The sequence below is a fragment of the Pieris rapae genome, chromosome 17 (assembly GCF_905147795.1).
Source record: "Pieris rapae chromosome 17, ilPieRapa1.1, whole genome shotgun sequence".
Taxonomy (NCBI): Eukaryota; Metazoa; Arthropoda; class Insecta; order Lepidoptera; family Pieridae; genus Pieris; species Pieris rapae.
This window is the reverse complement of record NC_059525.1, coordinates 5,713,354-5,735,908: the sequence shown is the minus strand read 5'-3', so window position 1 is coordinate 5,735,908 and position 22,555 is coordinate 5,713,354. Positions and strand designations below refer to the sequence as shown.

Below are 22,555 nucleotides of genomic sequence, written 5' to 3'. Positions count from 1 at the left end.
ATTTTTTAAAGGTTTCTTACTTTATCAGGCTGTTTCTTAGAAGGTGCGGGTGGAGGTGTCTTTTCTTCTTTTTTCTTTTTCTTACTTTTGCTTGAAGCGGGCGGAGCTTTCACATCCGATGATGAACAGGAACCCTAAATAAACGAAAAATATTATAAAATTTTCACTTTTTTAATAAGACATTAAATATAGTATTTTTACAAGTTAATTCAAAAATTTATCATGTATTAAATACAGCCCAGTATTTATTAACAAAACGTTATGTTTAAAAACAAACAAATTTCCGATTATATCAGTTTTATTGAAACAAAAGCTATTGAACTGTCCACGAGCAGAAAGTACTTCTATTCTGTGTCATTAAGAGATATACCTGTGAGTTGGCGTCAATGCCGGAGTCACCTTCCTCCTTGGGCACGGGCTCATCATCAGGCTCTCCGCCTTCTGACAACTCCCCAGATGCCTTTTCGCAGTACAGGCTGTTCTTTTCATTCTCCGCTTGCAGTTTACGTCGTTCCTCCTGTAACAAGAGACGTAGATATAGATAAAACACTTATGTATGTAAAGTTCAATCAATAAACAAATTCTGCATTTTAACAACGTAAGAAAGAATTTCAGAATGTCAGGGCAGTTCCAAAATTAGTGAAAAATTTAGATTCATAACAGTAGTTTTAACAATTTTAACCGGTTGAGCATATATAAGAGATCTAAGTTATTTATTAATAAAATAGATACAAAAAAAATAGTCTTGAAAACAGTGACATCGTATTAAAAATCATATAAAATCTATTTGCATTTAAGAATATATACCTTCTTCTCCATCTTCTTTTTCTTCTTCCTCTCTCGCCTTCTAGCAGCTGCCTGTCTGCGGCTCTCTTCCCGGCACCGTTCAGCGTCTAACTCTTCTAGTAAAATGGTGGCATTTTGATTAGCCCTCGCCGCTTGTGTTTCTTTCGCTGCTCGAATGACGCGCACGCACTCTTGGCATTTTTCTAGCAACTCTTTATCCGATATTGTACAAATGTACCTAAATGCAACAAAATAAAATCAATTATAGGTAACAAATGAAATTGCCTTGATTCAATATAAATTTTGCTAGTGGTAATTGGGTTTGAGTTATGAGTTTTTGTTAAGATTTGTGTTACACGTCTAAAAGACTCGCCTTTAAAAAATCCACAATGTAAAGACGAAAAAAATCGTATGTAAATACAATGCAAAAATCAAATTACTAACAAAGAATGCTATTTACAGTTCATAAAGACCTAGAGTATATAAAAAAAATGTATAACATACCTCGTCATTTCCTGGTCTGAAGGGAATTGCGTGACGACACCAACCATCCACTTAACCACTTTTGTATGGCCCTTGCGGAAGGCTGCCATCAGGCAAGATACCTGATGAAAAAATATATTAATTAATATACATATATTCAATGATTAGTTTTTAACACAGTTTGTATCTATGATTAAATCGAAACTTTAAAACCCCAAGTACATGAGATGTTAGCCAAAATTTAAAAATAAATAAATCAGTGGCGCTACAACCTCTTTAGGTCTTGGCCGCAGATTTTTGATTTTGTTTCATGATCATTTTTAAATCTAATAGGCAAGTAGGTGATCAGCCTTCAGTGCCTGACACACGTCGTCAACTTTTTGGGTCTAAGACATGTCGGTTTCCTTACGATGTTTTCATTCACCGTTCGAGCAAATGTTAAATGCGCACATAGAACGAAAGTCCATTGGTGCACAGCCGGGGATCGAACCTACGACCTCAGGGATGAGAGTCGCACGCTGAAGCCACTAGGCCAACACACCTCAATCTTAGCCAACCTTTGCCCATGATAAATCTTGTGTCAAGATTTTTGGCATTCTATTAACAGTACTCTTGACCAACTTTTTTAACTTAGCTTCGTACATTTATTACAGCATCCATTATCATATTGTTCGTTTACTTGTGATTTTTATCGTATTCACCGTATAGACTAAAACTAATAGATCTATTGACAAAATCCAATAAAATTTTACATAGTAATAATAAATCGCATAATTAACCGACCTTTCTATTGTCCTGTGAGTCGATGTCTGCACCAGCCGCGTACAGCATCTCGACAACTGCAAGATGGCCGCCGTTCGCTGCCAACCATAAGGGAGAATTTCCTTTCTTGTTTTTCACTTCTACTGCGGCTCGCCTATAATAAAATTATTGTAGTTACCTCATTGGATAAGTAGCTATTTTCTTTAGACGAATTGAATTAAGATTAAGAAGAAAAAATGAAAAATGAGTGAATTTTTACGATGCGCGCGCACACCAACACCAAAATTCGACATCGTAAAGTTAGGTCTAGGTGGCATGGAAATCGACAACAATGTTCAGGTCGTATTTTTATATTTAGAACACGTGTTTCGTAACTGTACAATTAAACACATAAATAAATATTATTTTGGTGTTTACAAATCAATTTCATATACGACGATTATTGTATTTACTAATAATTTATTTAGTAAAAAAAACTTTTTGATTAATTTTAATATTTATCGTTAATCACTCATCACATTTTTTTCCATACGCCAAAGAAGTATACACACACTTTTATATTATTATACGGTATAAATAAGTTTATGTCCAAAGGGAACATAACGAATTTTGATAAAATGCTCAATGTGAGAATACACTATCACTTAGAAGCATGCATAGACATAGTTTGCTCATTGTTGTATTGTAGTCAAATCACCCTTTTTAAGGCATACAACCAAAACTAAAATAAGGCCTTTAGGATGCCGTTGAGACTGCCACTCTTATGCAGTGCCTGGGACATGTTTCCCAGGTTCATAGGCTCATGACTTCGGGGCAAACCGCCGGAAAATAACGGCATTAATTTACGCGGATTGCGAGGCAGTAGGAAGTAAAAAGGCTCAGTACAATAGAAGCCCGCACTCAGTCGCAAATTGTTAGGCAGTATGTGCGTACGCTTGTCGGCTGTGGCAGACAAGTGTACGCGTAGACGGGTTATTTATTTATTTTATTTTTAATTTATTTGTTGTGTATGTTTGTACTAATCTTTGAGTAGAACTTACTTAAATGGATTTGTGTAAAGAATAATTATATATTAAGTTCAATTCACCCACCTCTGCAGTAGTAGCTCGACGAACTTAGTATGCCCCTTATCAGCTGCTATGGTAAGGGCGGTGTCCCTTGACGAAGGCACGGGTGGCGCATTGACGTCTGCCCCTTTATCTAGGAGAACTCTTCCCACTTCCACGTACCCCCCGCTAGCTGCCTCCATTAAGGGTGTTAAACCAGTCTTGGCTCGGTGTTCTACGTTCGCTTTGCGGTCTAGGAGAAGGCTTACGACTTCGTGGCGGCCTGTGAGAACGAGAAATATTTGAGTTCCAGATCACCAGTCAGGTCTAGATCAGGTCCTGTGTTAAAACTCCAACGAAAATGTTATGGGTTGTTAAGGAACGAAATCTATATAGCAACACCTTCCTTTTTTTTAATATTAATTTTCGTGAAGATTTTACTTAATTAAATCAATAAATTTTCTAAACTCATGCTAAAGTGGAAGACTATATACTCTCACAACCTAAAAAAAAATTGAAGGTATGACCTAGAAGACATGGATAATCGTACATTATCTTTAAAATAATTGCGACAAACTGTTTATCTTTACCTTGGAAACAGGCCAGGGTAAGCGCTGTATTGCGATTGGTCTCAATCTGCGCGTTGATATCCGAACCGCAGTCCAATAGGAGTCGAACAGCCGCCGTATGCCCATTCATAGCCGCTAACATTAAAGGTGATATTCCCAACTTCGAACCAGTACGGGAGTTAATCTCCGCCTGTATAACATTTTTTCGCTAATTAAAATCTTTAAACAATTATTTGTTTAGCCAAGTATACATAGCTAAGCAGCATTTGTTCATAATGTGGTTAACTGACAAGGTAACGAATTAGATTCAGATCTGAATACATACTTCGTCTAAAATAAGTTCATGTCATTGTGAAAAGTTAAATGTGTTTGGTAGATACAATAAAATCATATTTATTGTATCTACCACAGACATTTAACTATCTGGTAAAGAAATTGTCTTAAAATAATTGGCATCACCTCTACCAATAAAAATTTAAATTAATAAAAAATAAATAAAATAATAATAATTAATATTTTTTTATTTTTTAAGTGACAAGAGTCCAGACTAAGTATGTCCAAAATGCATTGGACGACGTCACTGTGGACTCTGAAATTTACCCTAAACCCCACATCATATGATAAAGAGAATGAAAAATTACCTGGTGATGTAACAAAAGCCGTATAATATTGACGTATCCGCCCGAAGCAGCCAATGAGAGGGGTGTATAGTCGGACACATTTCTGTGTTCTTTATTCGCACCGCGACTGAGTATCAGCTCCACGACGTCGTACCTGCCCCCACTGCAGGCGAGGGAGAGGGGGGTGTCCTTCGTCCTTTCCGATTGGGCTTCGATATCCGCTCCGTGATTCAGAAGGATCTCTACTATCTTCTCGTGGCCCGCCGTCGCCGCTAGTATTAGAGGTGTGAAGCCCTAAAAACAGTTAGCGATTAATTTTTTTGTCAAAAAGTAACTAATATAATAATAAACCTTCATTTGTCCACATCTTATTTATATATAATATACAAAAGGGCATATTAAGTATTCAATTGTATTTTATAAGAAAAAATATTATAAACTCCTTAGTGTAATCATTATATCTGTTATTATCTTCAGCATTATTGTTACTAGGTGTTATTATAATGACAACCCTCGTATCAATGGTAATATGCTAACACAGAAATTAACATTCAACCTATATCAGAGGAAACACATTCCGTACACATTTTTTTTTTTTAATTAAAATTATGTGACAAAAATGTTTTGTTTAATGAAGTCAAAAACTACAGTACCTTCTTGTCCCGATGCTCAATATCCGCCCCCCTCGCTAAAAGCAACTCTACCAGCTCTTCGTGACCTCCGGCGCAGGCCAGGGTCAACGCCGTGTCGTGGTTCGAGTCCGTTTCCGAGTCCACGTCCATTGAGGGATAGGCCGCAGGCGCAGGCTGAGGGGGTGAAGCACCGTACGTCTCCGTTCGGCACCCGCGATTGCCAAAACGGTTCTAAAACAAAGCGATTTTTTTTTTTAATTTATTAACCGCTGAATTAGGGGTCCCACATGGATTTTCTACATGAAATCTACCTACAGACCTAATTTTGTTTTACTAGCAAATCTAAAGCGCGTATCACCTCATCGTATACCAAAAGGTATCAAAACCTACAATCTCCACTTGAGTTCTGTCGAATAAGTGAAAGTTAAAAAAATGGTTGAAGTTAGAGTAAGTAGATTAGTTTATACTTTCAACAATTTACCTTTTTAGTCTTAATTCCACTGGTATTGGTAGCCTGGTGATGATGGTCCCTCTTGGTCGGGTGTGGCAAGGGCGGGGTGTACGAAGTGGGGAGGGCGGGCGCGGCGGCCGGCACCTGTGCCGTCAGCCCCAGGATCATGTCACGTGCCAGTTGGGCTGACAGGCTCGGCGCTACACCGGCTGCCATAGCGGCTGTGAGGCCCGCGTTGACGCTGGCCGTGATTTCCGGCAGAGTCAGGTTGAAGGCCGGTTGCATGTCACTGGGCATGGTGGTTGGCACTACTGGCGGTGCGTATGACGTTCTGTAACATATTATTGACGTGTATAGCACCAACATAACTACTAATATAAAAACACCTTGATATTCAGAATGTTTTATTTATTACACATAAAATACTTTTGACTTTTCAAACACACTTTTCAAAGATTTCAAAGTCAGCATTTATTAATGTTAAAATTATCTTTTTCTTATTTAATTTTAAATTCTTAGATCTAAAATTAATTACTTACTAAATATTTTCGATAAACAATAATAAAAAAAACTTTTAAAATCAGTGCCTATTAATTTAGAAAACAGTTTTGTTAAGAGTTTAGCGACTTCCAGTTTAAGTATTATAAAAATCGATAAATCGGTATTTACCTAAAGTCGTCATAAGTTATAGCTGGCGGTGGTAAGGCGAAGTGATGGTGATGGTCAGAGGGAACTTCCAGATCAGGTCTCGGCTCCGTAGGAGGAGGCTCTAGGGACGTCGGCGCAACCGTTTCAGGAAACTCATGCACGGGTTGACCAACCAGTTGCATTCCCTAAAACATAGGATTAGTTTATACAAGTATTACCATTTACATAAAGCTTAAATTGATAAGACATTGTACCACAAAAACCGGTTCAGTGGCCGTATTCTAAAACTAGCTGACCTGGCAAACGTCGTTTTGCCATGTATATCATTTATAATAAAAAATAGGGGTTGATCGTAGAGGGTTGAAAATTTTGGGTTGTATGTATTTTTAATGCTGTTGGTACAGTTGATAAAAAAATAAAAATTTACTAAAAATTAAAAAAAAATATTTTGAGGTGACTGCCCTTAACATTTAGGGAGATGAAAAATAGATGTTGTCTGATTCTCAGACCTACCCAATATGCACACATAATTTCATGAGAATTAACCATAAACACCGAGACACGAGAATTTTATATAAAAGATAAGTCCTGAGAAGATACCGTGTGGTAAGGGTAATAAGGGGTTATTAGGACGAAAGGCATACAATATGGTCAGTCATAAGGATATGGAGAAATTGTTATCTATTTCGAACAGCTTTAATATACTTAAACATATCTGTATTATAAAGTAATACAGAGATTTAAATTAAGAGAAAGGTAGGATAAACACAGAATAAGAAAACATTTTGCAGTTCTGGAATTTGATAGAAATATTTTTTTTACCAAAAAAACCTACAGTTTTAAGTTTTAATATACCGTAATTACTTTGGATTTCAACAATACTTATAAGGCCCCGAGTTTTAAACCATCACTGCTAGCTAAATAAACCAAATAAAAAGTATCTGCCAAGACCCACCTGCATATCACAGTCAGCAGTGAGAGCCTCCTCGGCGGCAGCTAGCAGACGTCTGGCGTGTCTTTCGTCGCCTTCCTCCCCACTGCCATCGCCCTCGCCCGCGCATTTGTCCAGCTGAAGCTCATGGGACTTCTGCTGCATCACCTGGAAATCAATTAATATAAATATCTGTTTTTCGATTTTTATAATTTTCTTGCATACAGTCATAAAAATTATAGAATTATCAAACTTATCTAGAATTGTATAATTGATACAATCGAACTGCCGATGAAAGTACGTTCTCTCCGTGTTTGAGTTCGCTTTATGAAATTACCTATGGTGTATTATATATATGATTTAAAGCTTTGTTGCTTAATTATGATCGAATGATCTATTTTTTTATATATTGGTATTATATTTCTTGCATTATATAACACTATTTTTCACTATATTAATTTTAAAAACTCTCACATATGCAAACATAATACAAAGGAATTAGGGAAGAGTGTTTTACCTGCAGCACAAGGGTTCTGAGCTCATTGGGTGGTAGGGCTACGAGTGAAGGCACTTCCCGTTGAAGATACGCGAGAACCGCGCCCAGGCCACGCGCTTCCACCGAGTTGCCATCACCCGCGCTTACCTCGTCACCCACCTGCGGATGACATTTATTAGACAAAACCAAAATCACTGTACAAAAATTACCCGACTCTTAATGTGCTATAGGGCTGCGTTCTGCGACTAACCAATTACATTTTCGCAGTAAATATACGGAATGGACGCATGGTCTTACAAAGCTTGGTAAACAGAAAATATCTCTATACGAAGCTCATTTGTATTTATAAAATATCACTGAAAAATAATTACAACAATTCAACTGATGCTCTTCCAAATAGATAACGCTCTAAGCGCGGAAGTAGCTTGTTGGCTTTAAGGAAGCAAGGTTCAATATTTTTTGGCTCTATCTAAAAATGTATTACATATTTATTTTCAATGAATAAAATATGGTCCAATGTGTATGCGATTCACATGAAGTTAAGAAATTTGCCGCATCATTAATAAGACATTCTGCTTACATAAACAAATTTTACAACAAACTCACTTGCGGCGCGTACGCTTCAGGCCTCTGCTGCATATCCTGTACATATTGTTGCTGTAATTGTTGTTGTTTCTTCTGCTGCTGCTGCTGTTGTTGCGCCGTCAATTGCTGAAGCTGCTGTTGTTGGAGTTCTTGCAATTGAAGCTGGAAAATTAAATTTATTATTGAAGATATAAATAAAATAAAACCAAAACATCTATCCATCGAGTCTTTGAAAATATTAAAGTCAGACACAATTTAATGAATGTAATATTTGCCAATTCATCTAAGCCGTGACAATCTACCCAATATTATAATAAGCTACTTCTAACTCGTCACGACTTCTTCTAGAGTCTAGAAGCCTCTGATTGGTACAAAGACTACCAAATACGTTTAAATACCTACGACACGAATAGGTACCTATATAGACTTTTACCGTGACGTCACCCACATCATGAATGTGCTGTCCGAGACGTTGCAACGCGTCTAGAAGAAGGAATTTGCAACCAAACTTAGCACATTTACGTGTCGCCTTTGCGCGGGGCCGATCTTGTATGGGTGTGTTCTATAGAATTATTTAGGCTTTGATACGTACTCGAAAAAATCTTTTATTTTTACAACATTAATTAAGAGCACAACGCAGGTATTAGAGTATAAAAAAACCGGCTCCGATTGACGCTACGTCGTAAATAATACGATTGGAAAGGAAAATAATTTAAATAATGTGTGTTCTACTCTCAAGTTAATCCAAAAAGAAATGAACTGAATTTATTAATTCATCTGACCATAATAAATCGAAATAACAGTCGACAAGAATTCTTACTAAATAAATACTATTTACAAAGCCGTAACCTAGTCAAGGGCTAGTGAACAAATTGTAAATGTTAGGTTCTATAGAAATATTGATAGATGATAGATAGCCTAGGAATGTTTCTGCTCGGCGGTTTAAACGCATTTTATGTTATTTTATGTATCAGGAAAAATCTTACCTGGCTTACGTTAGTCGCTAGTTGCTGCACTTGGAATAAGTGTTTCGGAGGGGGGTAAGGCGGGGATACGGGTGGATGAACTTTCGCACCTGCAATATAACAATTATTATTGATTATTAATATATCAGATTGCAAGTTTATAGGCGAGTAGGTAATTAAGTCTTCTGTGCCTGATGCCTTGCGCATTGGCTCACACAGAAGTGGGAACGAACGACATCAGGGATGAAGATCTGTTGATTAGTTACTAAAACAAACATTTAGGTAAGCCCTATATCACCCAAACTAAGCGCCCAAAATGGTTAAATGGGAACGGAGTTCTGTCAGAAATGTCTATTTCTAAACAATATCACAATGTTTCCTTAGTTACCGAAATGAAGACTTTTACCGTCCTTTTGAATGTTGATGATTGAAAAAGGAAATCGTGAATTTTGAAAAACATAAAATATGAATGTTTATGCACATATAGGTCAAATCCAAAATCTTAACTGTTTTGTTTAGCTAAATCAAGAAATTTTCGAAAATCAACATAAGCGACACAACAAATGATTAGAGACAAAGGTATTAACGAAATTCAGAAATTCCCAATAAAGAAAAAATCGGAATAAAACTGGAAATAAAACACAGAACGCAGATCTTATGCACTAGGAGGTTATAGGGGAACACAAACAACTTGCCTTGGGCGCAGAATTGTAGATCGAGAGCGTGCAAGGCTGACGTGGCGAGCGTCGGTGGACCTTTACACAAATTATCGCAATTATATTGAAATATGGCCTTTTTTGCTCTTAAAATGAATTTATATCACACTGGCAAATCCATTAAGAAAGTGGCCAAGACATTGAATCTCACTGCTACATCTCTGTAGTGAATCTTGTCGATTCGAATATTTAGATTTACACAGAACATTTTTTTTTATGTTACAGGAGGCAGACGAGCCTCACCTGATGTTAAGTGACACCGCCTCCCATGGACACTCGCACTGCCAGAAGGCACGCAAGCGCGCTGCCGGCCTTTTAAGAATTGGCACGCTTTTCTTGAAGGACCCTAAGTCGAATGGGTTCGGGAATACTGTGGGCAGCTGGTTCCACATCGTGGTGGTGCGTGGCAGGAATTTTTACAATATTTAAAAACATCAGACTTACCAGATGCATCAGTTAGCTCTAGCATACTCCGTTCAGTCTCTGGCAGTGATTCGTTTCGAACTTGTCCCGCTAGGGCTTCGGCTCTCTGTGTACAATTAGAAATAAAATTTTCAAATATGTATTAAAAAGCCATGACCATTGAAGTGTGTTAAAAGACTTAATTGCCGTGTAATGAATTTATTTATACATATTTCTGCCAAATATCCAATGAAGCAATTGTAGTTATTTCAATCTAGGTAGTTACATTGCATCGTAATAAGTATGAAAAGTTAATTTAGTTCTAAAACTACAAAGTACGCAATTTTTGAAAATTTTCATTTCCTATAGGCAGTTTTTAGTGGCCAGAAATATGTTTTGGGGGATATAAATACATAATGAGTACAAATGATGTAAAAAAAATCGTAGAATGCTTAGTTCAAACCGTTTTTAACAATAACGTTTAATGCACAGACATAAAACATTTAGTTTATGATAACGTATCTGTTAACAATGCACGAAAATTTTAACGTGTTCGAAATTATGCCCTTTCAGACAATAGCATTGTCAACAGATTCACCCTTTGTAAGTTCCAATACCGATAGCGATACCGATCCTTACGATTGAGCTATAAATATCCGTAGCGCTGACGTCATGGGGAAAAACTCATTATCGAGTCTATTTTTTTAAATATTTTCTAGATAATTAGACTACGTAGTCGTCGGAGGTATTAAATAGCTTACACAAATGGTGTTGGTAACTTGGATGTTAAAACACTACTACCTATTTCTTTTATTGAGACTGTTGTCAATCGCTATTGGAAGTTACTCATCATATTAAGGTGTAAAAATTATAAGATAGTTTTCCGTCTCTCCCAAGGCTAGAAGTCTAGCTACAAATGCTGCCATACTGCGAAATTACAACTTTTTCTAATACCCGATTTTTCTCTTCTAAATAAAATATATAAAATTTAAAAGGCATCCAGCTACAAAAAAGTTACTTCAAAACGTATTATAATCTAATAATACGATATTTTATCTATGTCTGTTATACCAATAGCTCTACCTATATGATCGAATAATATTACATTGCAATTAAACTTTTATTCAAATTCTACATTTAACCATTGTCAAATCCCGTACGAGTTACTTGTATACAAGTCTACCAATTTAATTATCGATCACTCACATTCAATATCTTATCAAATTTATTTTTACATTTCTTGGGAACATCCTTCCAGGTAAAGCCGGGCGGTAGGGATACCTTAGCCATGCTGTTGATGTTTAACTACACCATGGAAAGCAACCAAAATAGCAGTAACACATTATATTATAGTATACGTGTATAATGTATATGGCATTATGTATAATGTAATGGTCATGCGTCATACTCGTGAACGGGTGCTACTTGTGGTGACTGGTCGTACTTGAATTCGTGTATGCGGTGATATTAGTTGTTTATACTATGTATTTGCGTGTTGTTCTCACGAGTATGTAAGTGCGTGCTCCTATTTCACCATGCCTCCTCCTGATAGAGGACAAATCTTTGTTTTTAATTTATTTTATTATTCTTTATTACTCAATATGCCATATGGAACATGGTGTAATGGTTGCAGCTCTTTACAAACATTGTGTAAAAAAAAACTTGGCGATTAAAAAGAGTGGCGGAGAGTTTATTGCCAGTTCTTCCGTTCCGTTCTACGCCCTTGATTTGAGAACTGGCAGTAAATGTAAAATTAGAATCATTTAAAGTATATTTTGACGTTCATAAGCGTACATTATGTTACCTATATGAATATGATTAATGGCATTTCGATTAACTTCAATGGGGAAATTAATGATACGAGCAATTTGACATACGAAAAAGGACAGGTCTATGTACTATATATAAAAAAAAATCTGAGACTCACCTGATCATCAATAATATCAGGCGGTGGAGGTAGGTGATGATCCGAATGTTGGGGCGCGGCTCTTTGTTTCCTGTTGCACTTGTGTTTCGCCGAAGCCGCACCACCCATCACAGGGACGCCAGCACCCAGTAGTGGTGCTTGGCTACCCATAAGAGGGGCTTGGGTGCCCATTAGTGGGGCTTGGTTGCCCATTAACGGTGCCTGGTTAGCCATGAGAGGGGCTTGAGTACTCATATGTGGGACATGAGCACCCAATAGAGGTGCTTGAGAAGCCATAAGTGGAGTTTGGGTACCCATCAGAGGGGCCTGAGTACCCATGGGCATAGGCAAGGTGCCCGCCCCACTTGTCACTGGGTTGGCGGGAATGGCGGAGGGAGCGTTATGCGCAGCGGGTTGTTTTTTTCTTCCTGAAATTGCAGTCATTTTGCTTTAGTATTGTAATAATTTGAGACTGTAAAACTGATAATCCTAAAGGGGCTGTCCTTCATGGGCCATTTTTTCACATTTACGGCTAGACTATGCAATACTCGGCCATATTTTTAGTATGGCCATTATATACATATTGCCGAGATATAGATTCTTCATGTACTGCATTGAAATGTTTTCTGTATTTTCGGGATATAGTCGGCAATGATGCAGCCACATATTTCATTAGGTATGGCCCGTGTAGAGGCCTCTTTAACCATCGCAAATATGATACACAAAACATGTTTTCTCTCATTCTCTTAGCAAATTATTAAACGGACATAGGCGTTATTTTATATTAATGTTTTTATAATAAAAATATGAATTCAATCATTATCCGTATGAGATATGTAAACAATAATTAGGAACATTTCTGCACCTGTTTTTTAAAGAATATAATGTAGTATTAATAGGAAAAATATCCACCACAGCCCTCTGTTCCAGCAATAATTATTATATAAGATTTAGACACCCTTATCAATGTCAGTCAATGACAGTCAACTTTTAATAATTGATTTTATAATTACATTCGTGACGCTCACATTGTCTTTGATCTAAATATTTAAATCTCCCATAAACGTAAAAAATTACAAAAATACACTTAAATCCAATGCTTTTAAATGTCCTAATCGGCGACTAACCGCTTCAAAAAAGATTTTATAATTTTACACTCACCGTCTAAATAGACCTTAGCGAAGTTGGGGGGTAGGTCCGCGGGGGCAGGGGCGGGGGCAGGAGCTAGCGGCGGGTGAGGGTGCGCCGGGAGAAGCGCCCGTTGATTGAAACCCGGCGCAGGCGCGTGCGACAAACCTAATGCCGCCGCCTGCGCCGTACTCAGGCCGTTGTTGTCCTCTGACGTCACGCCACCTTTTTTAATATGTTAAACAAAATGTAAGCAAATTGAACTAAACTGTTATGACTGATTTTAAAGACAAGGTTTTAGACTTCATTTTCAAAAGAAGTTTCATCGCTTTTTCGTACATTTTTTAAACACAGTCAAATTAAAATTTAAGAAACATTTTATGTGCAGTAATCATTGTCTTAACAGAATTTTAAAAATTCAATATTGTTTTGTACGTAAACACGACGAAAATAAAATTAAAAGTACCCGGGCAACATGCAGTATTGAGAGAGCAGAAACAAACAAATTAGGGACACAAGGGATCATAATAAACTCCAACTCTGTTCCTTACCTTCACCCCTCGGTAACATGACCGAGTGCGGAAAGTCCAACAGCAACTGAACAACGGCTGTATGACCGCCCTTGGCAGCTTCGATCAAAGTGCTCGAGTTGTCCTTGAGCTTTCTGAACGGGTCCGCATCGCATGCGAGAAGGAATTTCACGACGTCCGCATGTCCGCCCGCGCACGCTAGCGACAACGGCGTGTGGTCCGCGTTCGCTGTCATACGGTTTACATCCGCACCCTAAAAAACACAAAACATTAATTGAACATTTATACGTGCCATCTGCCAGCTTAGTCAAATTCTGGTAGATTCGATCATTTGATTAAGTCATCAATGAACCAGAGGTAGAAAACCTGTGCTGAAAGCGTCTCACTACAAAACAGCCATAAAAAATTAATTGCCTTTACATAGCAATTTTCGTTATTACATACATATATTATAAAAGTTTCTTTTGATATAATTTACAAACATAATGCATAGTTGGAATTTAATCATTATTCTTGAATTGAGTCGGCATAGAGTATTTCAGTCAGTTGACGTAATATTTTGAAAACAAATTACTGCCCCAACTTCTTTTCAATTCCTTGGGCTGTGTATATTACTTGTATTTTTTCTTTAAACAAATGAACGTCGTATCTTCCAGGGAAGACTTTTAGTCGATTCCACAATTCTCAAAGGAAAGTGTCTTGTGAACCGGAAAACTTTCCGCCATTAAAGTGGTGCTGAAGAAATTTTGAACTATGGCTTGTATGGGGTTCAAATTAGGCAGGAGGCAATCTCCATAGAACATTATGTAGAATACCGATAGAGATGCAATCTATAACCAACACATAAAAATCTATAACTTCATATACCAATTTCTTTTAACATGACACACACAAGTTACACATTTCACTTAGCAAATAAAATATTTTCCAGTAATTTCAAGTGTAATTATAAACGAACCTTTCCAACAAGAAACTGCACAGTACACAGATGTCCAGCACGACAAGCCTTCATAAGGGGCGTGCGTCCACCTTCACTCTCGTGCTCTAGTACGGCACCGGCCCGTAGTAACACGTCCGCTACGTCCGTGTGTCCGTTCTCGCATGCGTATGTCAACGCCGTGTCACCCGTTTGCGTTTGAGCGTGCACGTCCGCACCCGCGTTTAAGAGGTATCTGGAAGGGTTACAAATGTTAACGCTGAGTTTCATCTACTTTGACTTATATTTAAAATTCTGCATCGGTGCATCAATATTTTAATAGAAACAACCCATTTCATGTACAAAATCAAGAGCTATAAGTAAACAGAAGGCTTTATTTTAGATAATGTTATTTTGTTTTTTTTGCAGCGAAAATAGAAAATACAGGCCAAATTATACATTAAAATGTAAATTCAATTTACTTATACACTATTAGTCCTATGTTGCTCCTTACCGAACCAGCTCCAAATGGCCTTCCTGGCTGGCTTCCATGAGAGGCGTGGAGGCTCCCAGCTCAGCATCAGCCCCGGCTTTGATGAGGAAATCGGCCACTTCAAGGAAACCACCACAGCAAGCCAGTGTAAGAGCGGTTTCCTGCGTCTCGTCAGTTTGCGCGTTGATCGCGGCGCCCTGACCGAGGAGCAGTGCTACCATCTCTTCATGACCTACAGAAAAATAAGACAACATTTTATCATTATTATATATATATTTTATATATTACATATAAACTAACACATACATATTATTATATAAACTAACACAATGTTTTTTTTAATTTAATGTACACTGTATAATCCTTTATAAGACTAACTTTATAGAATTAAACACGTACACAATGTACGTTACGTTAATATACGTATACATACCCTCCCTGGCAGCCTCCATAAGCGGCGTATACCCTTCATCGTTAACTTCTTCGATGTTAGCGCCACGTTCTAAGAGTAACATCGCTAACTCCACATGCCCCCCACATGCCGCTAAGGTAAGAGGTGATTCGAAGCTGTCAGTTGGCATATTCACCTAAAATAATTTATATTTATTACGATACAATAATAAACTATTCCTTATCATACTGTACAAAAAACTAATATGAGAATATACTGGTCTTTCGTTGGGATTCAGTTCCAAGAGTTCTAATTTTGATAATTTAAATTGTCAATAAAGGCATAGATGTGATTTATTAATGCTTGTATACACAAAGATTTACGAACGACAGATTAAAATAAAAGTTTTCGTAAACATATACGGCGTTGGGTGCTACTAACAAACTTAAATAAAACAGCTTCACGGTCCATGACATACTTTTATAAAATCAACACAGTCAACATACATATGAATGATAAGGGAATTTAGTTCTTGGCATTAATTAAATAATAATATACCTGTGCTCCAGAATCAAGCAGAAGTCTTGCTACTTCCACATGACCATCCATACTGGCCTCCATCAATGCCGTATGCATTTCATCGGTCTTATGCTCCCTGTCAGCTCCAGCCGCTAAAAGGAATCGCACCATGTCGAGGTGACCTTTGTAGCATGCTAGGGTGAGGGCTGACTCCTTGAATTCGTTGGAGTGGGTGTTGATACCGGCGCCGTGTTCCAGAAGGATCTTAGCGACGCCCACGTGACCGGCGGATGCGGCCTGGAACATGATATTTTGCAACGGTTGTATGACTCTTTATTTAGATTATTTTCAAATTACAATGACCAATATTTGATCATATTATTTTGGAAAATTGTTTCATAAAAATTATTTTTTATTATAAATTTGAATTTGTATGCATGTTGGAAAAACCACAATGGATTAGTGTACCAACGTGGAAATGTTCAAATTATTAATATTCCCATAATATACTCTTAATGTTAAACTCTAAATTGTTGTAATTTATAGAGTTTACGGGAAAGTTTTTCAGGACGTTTCCTATAAGTTCTGAAAATGACTTCTGCCAACATATATTCGGGAACTGTATTACCTAATAAATAACATACCTCCATAAGCGGTGTATGGCCATTTTCGTTATGGTCTTCCACATTAGCGCCGTTCTCAAGCAACGCGCGTACGCACTCCTCGTGTCCCCCCGCGCACGCGTACATAAGGGGCGTGTTCCCGGAACCAGACACCGCGTTAACGTCTGCGCCGTGCGCGATCAGTAAACGTACGATGTCTACGTGACCCGCACTCGCCGCTTCCATTAGGGGTGTACAATCGCCCTGGATCGAAATTGAATTATGAGTTATGTAACTAAAACCTAACACGATCGATGAATATGTTGTAATTTTGTAATATGTGTGTATCAATTAAATTATATCTGGACATAACACGATTTAACTAAAAGGATATAAAAAAATTTAACCGACATTTAAAAATTTCATTTATTAAGTATACTAATTGCATTTCTGATATTTAAATATCAAGGTTTTTCTCACCTTAATGCCCCGGTCTTCGACACTTGCGTGCATTGCTAATAGCACCTGCGCGAGTTCGTAATAACCCGCGGAACAAGCGAGGGATAAAAGGGACTCTCCTTCTTCAGTTGTTTCATGCACAGACCGGCCTTCTGTTAGAAGTTTCCTGACCGTCCCAACATCTCCATCCGAGCAGGCCTCTGCGAGGGAAGGAGCTCCATCCGCGCCCACAGATGAAGGGACCGTTTGTGTTGTCCCTGTTGCCGTGGAACCACATTGCGTGCTAGAAGTACAAAACCATCATTAAACCACAAACTACATAGATAAAATAAGTATTATAATAAAATGAAGTCAGATAAGATCAAAGCTTCACAATCATAGTTTGCCTCGATCGGAACGTAACGAGAATCGCCGACTCGATCGAAATCGTTCCGAGAGACAATTCAATCTCGGATTATCATCATCTAAATTCTTTATTTCAGCGTAATTCAATCGGCTTAATGACCCGATAAATCCTAGCTTGGTACTAATATTATTAGCATATTGTATTATTATAGTCTTGCGTTGTTTAGCGTATTGTAAAAAATAACATAGCTTCTTGAATATAAAAAAAAACTAACGGCTTATCTTGATGGTGGTGCCTATGGTGCGCGGGAGTCTGATCACTCCTCATTCTGGTAAGTGCTGCAGCCGCTTCGTCTAAAGCACAAGACACAGAAGACGTCAACCGCCGTAACACATCGGGGTCTGCTAGCCGCTTGCCCTCGCCAGACAAATTGCTTATACCTGGAATATAAAAATTGAGTACATCTTAGCTTAGTGTACGAAGTCTCAATGTGTTTAAGGAAAGGAAGAAACCCGGAGCAAAATAAATCATTCGGAATTTTAAAAAGATATTATAAACAAATCTATATTGTGAATACCCGAATGCACTAATATTAAAGTATAGCAGTTTAATTATGGCTGACCCTGCTATATTTTTTATGAGTTGGTAATCATGCAACATTCACAGTTGTGGGGCAGTTCCATGAGCATTGGGTTACGACACCTCAGTTACAACAGTATCAACACTAATAACAACAACATTTTATACACCGTATCACGAGTTTTAGATGACCTATGACATTAAATTTTATACTCACACAATTTATTGAAACATTTAATACTAAAATAATGATTCGATGATGCTTAGGTCAATCAAAGTAACGGCTTAGCGCGGCCTGATTGTGAAAGGTCAGGCAAAGGCGTTGGATTATGACATTTCTATGATATTTTTAATTTAATTCAGACTAAATATTATATACATTGAATGTTACAGCTATCACTGTAATCATCAATGTTTATAAATAGCAAAGTTTTCTGTCAATAGATTTGTGTCAAAATTTCAGTCTAGCAATATACAATTTTACAATTGCGATTTATGTTGCTTTAATAATGACAAAGTTAATTACATATAAACAATTTAGTACCAAAATAAATAACCTCTCCCAGTGGAGTGTTACCCGGACACAAGAGTTACAAACACAAGTTTTTAATTACAATAGCAATTGTTATGGGTTGGATGCTGTATAACCTCTATTGAACTTTTAAGAAAACTATATCGCTAAACAGTCCTTAACATATTTAAGACTGATGTATTAAATATAAAACATAAAAAGTTACAAATAAACATTTTCGTGTCATTCATTCCAAGCTAAGATAGTTTTAAGAGAAAAGTAAATCTTTTATTTGACCCCACCCAAATTTAAAATTGCTTTGTTTAAATTTGGGTGGGGTCAAATAAAAGATTTTTAAGTCATAGTTGTCTGTGGTTTTTAAGTCATAGTTTAAGACGAAATTTGCAAAATCGCCTTGACACGTTTTCATCATTCTGTAGAAAATACTTTTTCTTCATTCGTGTTTCGTTCTAGATGCAGCAAATTTCAATATCTAGGAAAATAATATGAATATACCGACCATACGCAGAAGATTTTTAATTTAGAACTGCAATAAGTTGTTCTGTTAGACAGGCCGAGTACACAACGGTGATTCTGATACCTATTTAATCAATATATACTACAATCTTGGTTCTCGCTATCTAGACTAATAATATAACTGGACTAATAATATGTTTCCCACCTGGGAAACATATTATTAGTCCATTATCTTAATGAAAAATATTTAATTTCGTGCGAGGAGAAATGCCTAAACACAATTTCAAGTTTAGTAACTCAACGCATATTAATACGATTTTGTTTCAATTTTATTTTTTATACAATTTAAATTATGAATAAATCGTTTAGACAATTTTTTATTTGTTAAAAAAAGATAAATAATAACAACGTACATTTTTAAGGTTCCCGGGTATAATCTTTATAAAATAACTTTACTCATCATTCGTTGTCATTGTGGACTATCGTTAGGATCGTCGTTGCTTCAAGCGCTTACTCTAGTCTAGACAGTATAATGTGTTACGATCTCAGAGTTTGACGCCCATACTGTTAGAAAACTCACACCACGTGTTAAAATTCATTCCAGATTTGTACGTATTGAAGTGGGACACACAGTCCATATGCATACATGACGTAAAAACTGCTCCAGTTGAACATGGTGCTCATCAAGAAATTCATGTCATTTATAGTTCTTGTCTCCCAAATATTATCTAGGTGCTCGTTTTACTACATTAGCGTAGTATACAAAGTACTTTTGTTTAATAGAAGTGGCTGATAGAATAATTTTTAATTGGTCGTGGACTAGTTAAAGATAAAATATTATTTATCTTTGCACCAAACAATACATGAAACCTACATATGTGATTTCGAATTAAAGTTATGTGCGTCAACAAATGTACACTGGCAATTAAGAAGTTATTTTATTCCAAATAACCACAAGTCTATAATACTTTGTTAACGAAGTGTTTAAGGCATGTATTTTACGTTATAGAATGTTGACAATAAACATATCGCATCGAATAAAACGGCATCTGCATTGCGAAACATTGACAAATTACAGCAATTAATGTAATGTTAGGTATCTTAAGTTAGCCTTTTATTACCTTCCACCAACCCAACCACAATTTAGAAAATATAGTATTTCTTTGTCATTTTAAAATAAGCTGAAAACTAACATTATAATAATAATATAAAAATACTGTTGTTTGCTTTCGTTTCAATCAGTCGGCCGTGATCATGCAGACAGAGAGGAATATACGCGAAACGGCAGTTATAAATGCATTTTTTATAAACTCAACATTAGCCTTTTAACATTAATCTATCATATTTCGTCATACTAAATGTAAACATACTGTGACAGAAAGATACGAATGAGTCATTTAGTTAAATGACTAAAGGACAACGTTCTAAGTTTTTATAAGGAGGTCATTATTCCTACTAATACATAGAAACCGCGAGCATAAATTACGTTATTTAACCAAAAATATTATTATAAAAGTGTGTATGTCAAAATTACTAAAATCTATATAGATTTTTCCATTTATATAGAAGAATAATTTGATATAGTGAAAATTTATAATTTGCCAATTCAAACTTAGTTATTTCAAAAAATAATGCTCAATAAAACTTGATAATACTTTAATTTCACGCGCTTGAAATCGCTCAGTACACCTTCGTCGTGCAATTTCTACAACACCACGAGTCACTTAGTTTCTTACACTTACACGTATTTCAACTAGTCTCTAAATATCTTAGTACAGACTTTGAGAAAAGACTTAACCTAAATATCGTAGTCGTGCATGATCGAATAGCATTTTTTAAACAGAAATGACATGAAAATATGCAATCGATACCAGTGGCATAAGCAATTAGTTTCTTCTTCGCTGGTTCTAATTACATATTTGTATATGTTAAACGTGACACGCTAATCTGAACATTATTTGCAAAGTACCAAGACACGTAAAAGTAATAGGTGTTTTTGAAATAAAATTTTGTTACTGTGGGGTCCCATATAGAGGTAAAATAATTAATATCGTAATAACGAAATGAAAACCATTCATAGAATATACAACAACTTGTACCTTGCTGAGGTACAAGTTGTTGTTGATGGTATTAAAACTATTTATTATAATTAATACTAGGAATAAGCAAACTTTTTTATATAAAAAAAAATTAGCGCTTATTTCAAAATGAATACGCTCTTTAGAATGTCAGGACCTGGATGACCGAGCTTAGCTCGGTATTTTTTTTTATAAATCGTGTTTTTTGGAAATTTTATTTAAGTACGAATTACATACTAATAAAATTATGAAATATGAATATAATTATCGAATAAAGATAATTATATTCATATTTAAGTTTTTATTTGACTGACATCTTTAAACGAGCAATTCTATGTTTAAGTTGATAAAACACAAATATAATGACATTTTCTAGAAATGATTCCTAGCTAAATCGATTTATCGCCCCCGAAACCCTCTGTATACTAAATTTCATGAAAATCGTTGGAGCCGATTCCGAGATTCCAATTATATATATATACAAGAATTGCTCGTTTAAAGATATAAGATATAGGAATACGCCAAACTGTCCAGAGTCCCACAAAGCGCAGTAGACTAAAAACGTTATCAAAAAGTCGACAATGGACACTGAAGGACACGATAGCCCTCATGAATAATTTATAGTTGAACTACAATGGCGATAGTGAACACCAAAATTGACACATACAGTTACTCTATGACATAATTGGTGGAAAAGATTTATTCAATTGCTATTAATTAACGGTTTATTTATCACGTGGCACTTTAAAAATAATATGAAATGACGGCAACTCCCATATTCATACGAACTATCTTATATACACATTACACTATATTATTTCCTCTCGTTCTGTGAAAAAAGCAGTCAGTGTAATGATTTAGGAATGAATACATGAATGAGCAAGTGTTTAACGTACTTTTCCATACTGCGCCACGATATGCAGACCACAAAATAATAAATAATACTGAACGCTACTACGAAGAACAAACATCCAAAAAAGTAAAACAAATGTTTAACGCATCTAATGTTTTCCGTGTCGTATCAATATTTATGAATTGTGCGTTTCAGCTGATCAAGTGTAATAGTTTTTTTTATTATTGTTAATTTACTATTAATTACTTAAGATGACATGGTGGAACATGGTATAATGGTTGCAGCTCTTTACAAATATTGCGTAAAAGAAAAACTTGGCGATTAAAAAGAGTGGCGGAGAGTTTATCGCCAGTTCTTTTCAGCTGTTGTACGCCCTTGATTTGGGAACTGGCTGTAAATATAAAATAAGAAGCAATTAGCATTTAATATTTCTTTTTGTCGTTCATGAGTGTACATTGTGTTACCTAAATGAATAAATACTTTTAATTTCATTTCATTTATTTACCAAGAAAATTATTTATACAATGGCAGACAAGATTGGAGGCCTACGCAATTCTAAAAATATCTTAAGTACGATTTATCGTCTAAACATTGTCAAAATGTAATCGAATTAAAAAAAAACTAATTAATCTGAATGAAAAAGTGGATATTGGACTAAGCTCTGTCCTTGGCCTT

The 22,555-nt window shown here is 36.2% G+C and overlaps 1 protein-coding gene across 5 annotated transcripts in view; it reads right to left on the bottom strand.

Moving 5' to 3' along the window:
- LOC110999874 (ankyrin repeat domain-containing protein 17) overlaps positions 1–22,555 on the bottom strand; it is a 38,601-nt gene that overhangs the window by 10,226 nt on the left and 5,820 nt on the right. For 4 of the 5 annotated variants that reach the window (XM_022269132.2, XM_022269137.2, XM_022269134.2 and 1 more), the window contains 27 exons: positions 17,657–17,822; positions 17,058–17,319; positions 16,620–16,841; positions 16,015–16,272; positions 15,499–15,652; positions 15,087–15,297; positions 14,615–14,828; positions 13,678–13,909; positions 13,160–13,351; positions 12,020–12,426; positions 10,135–10,219; positions 9,670–9,729; positions 8,996–9,084; positions 8,031–8,171; positions 7,446–7,583; positions 6,953–7,096; positions 6,019–6,182; positions 5,380–5,680; positions 4,920–5,129; positions 4,288–4,560; positions 3,668–3,836; positions 3,123–3,360; positions 2,053–2,185; positions 1,291–1,391; positions 808–1,024; positions 371–517; positions 21–134 (listed from right to left, as the gene is read on the bottom strand). In XM_022269132.2, the coding sequence (XP_022124824.2) occupies positions 21–134; positions 371–517; positions 808–1,024; positions 1,291–1,391; positions 2,053–2,185; positions 3,123–3,360; positions 3,668–3,836; positions 4,288–4,560; positions 4,920–5,129; positions 5,380–5,680; positions 6,019–6,182; positions 6,953–7,096; positions 7,446–7,583; positions 8,031–8,171; positions 8,996–9,084; positions 9,670–9,729; positions 10,135–10,219; positions 12,020–12,426; positions 13,160–13,351; positions 13,678–13,909; positions 14,615–14,828; positions 15,087–15,297; positions 15,499–15,652; positions 16,015–16,272; positions 16,620–16,841; positions 17,058–17,319; positions 17,657–17,822 (5,042 nt within the window). The remainder of the gene's footprint in view (positions 1–20; positions 135–370; positions 518–807; positions 1,025–1,290; positions 1,392–2,052; positions 2,186–3,122; positions 3,361–3,667; positions 3,837–4,287; positions 4,561–4,919; positions 5,130–5,379; positions 5,681–6,018; positions 6,183–6,952; positions 7,097–7,445; positions 7,584–8,030; positions 8,172–8,995; positions 9,085–9,669; positions 9,730–10,134; positions 10,220–12,019; positions 12,427–13,159; positions 13,352–13,677; positions 13,910–14,614; positions 14,829–15,086; positions 15,298–15,498; positions 15,653–16,014; positions 16,273–16,619; positions 16,842–17,057; positions 17,320–17,656; positions 17,823–22,555) is intronic. The other variant, XM_022269135.2, reaches the window with a different exon arrangement.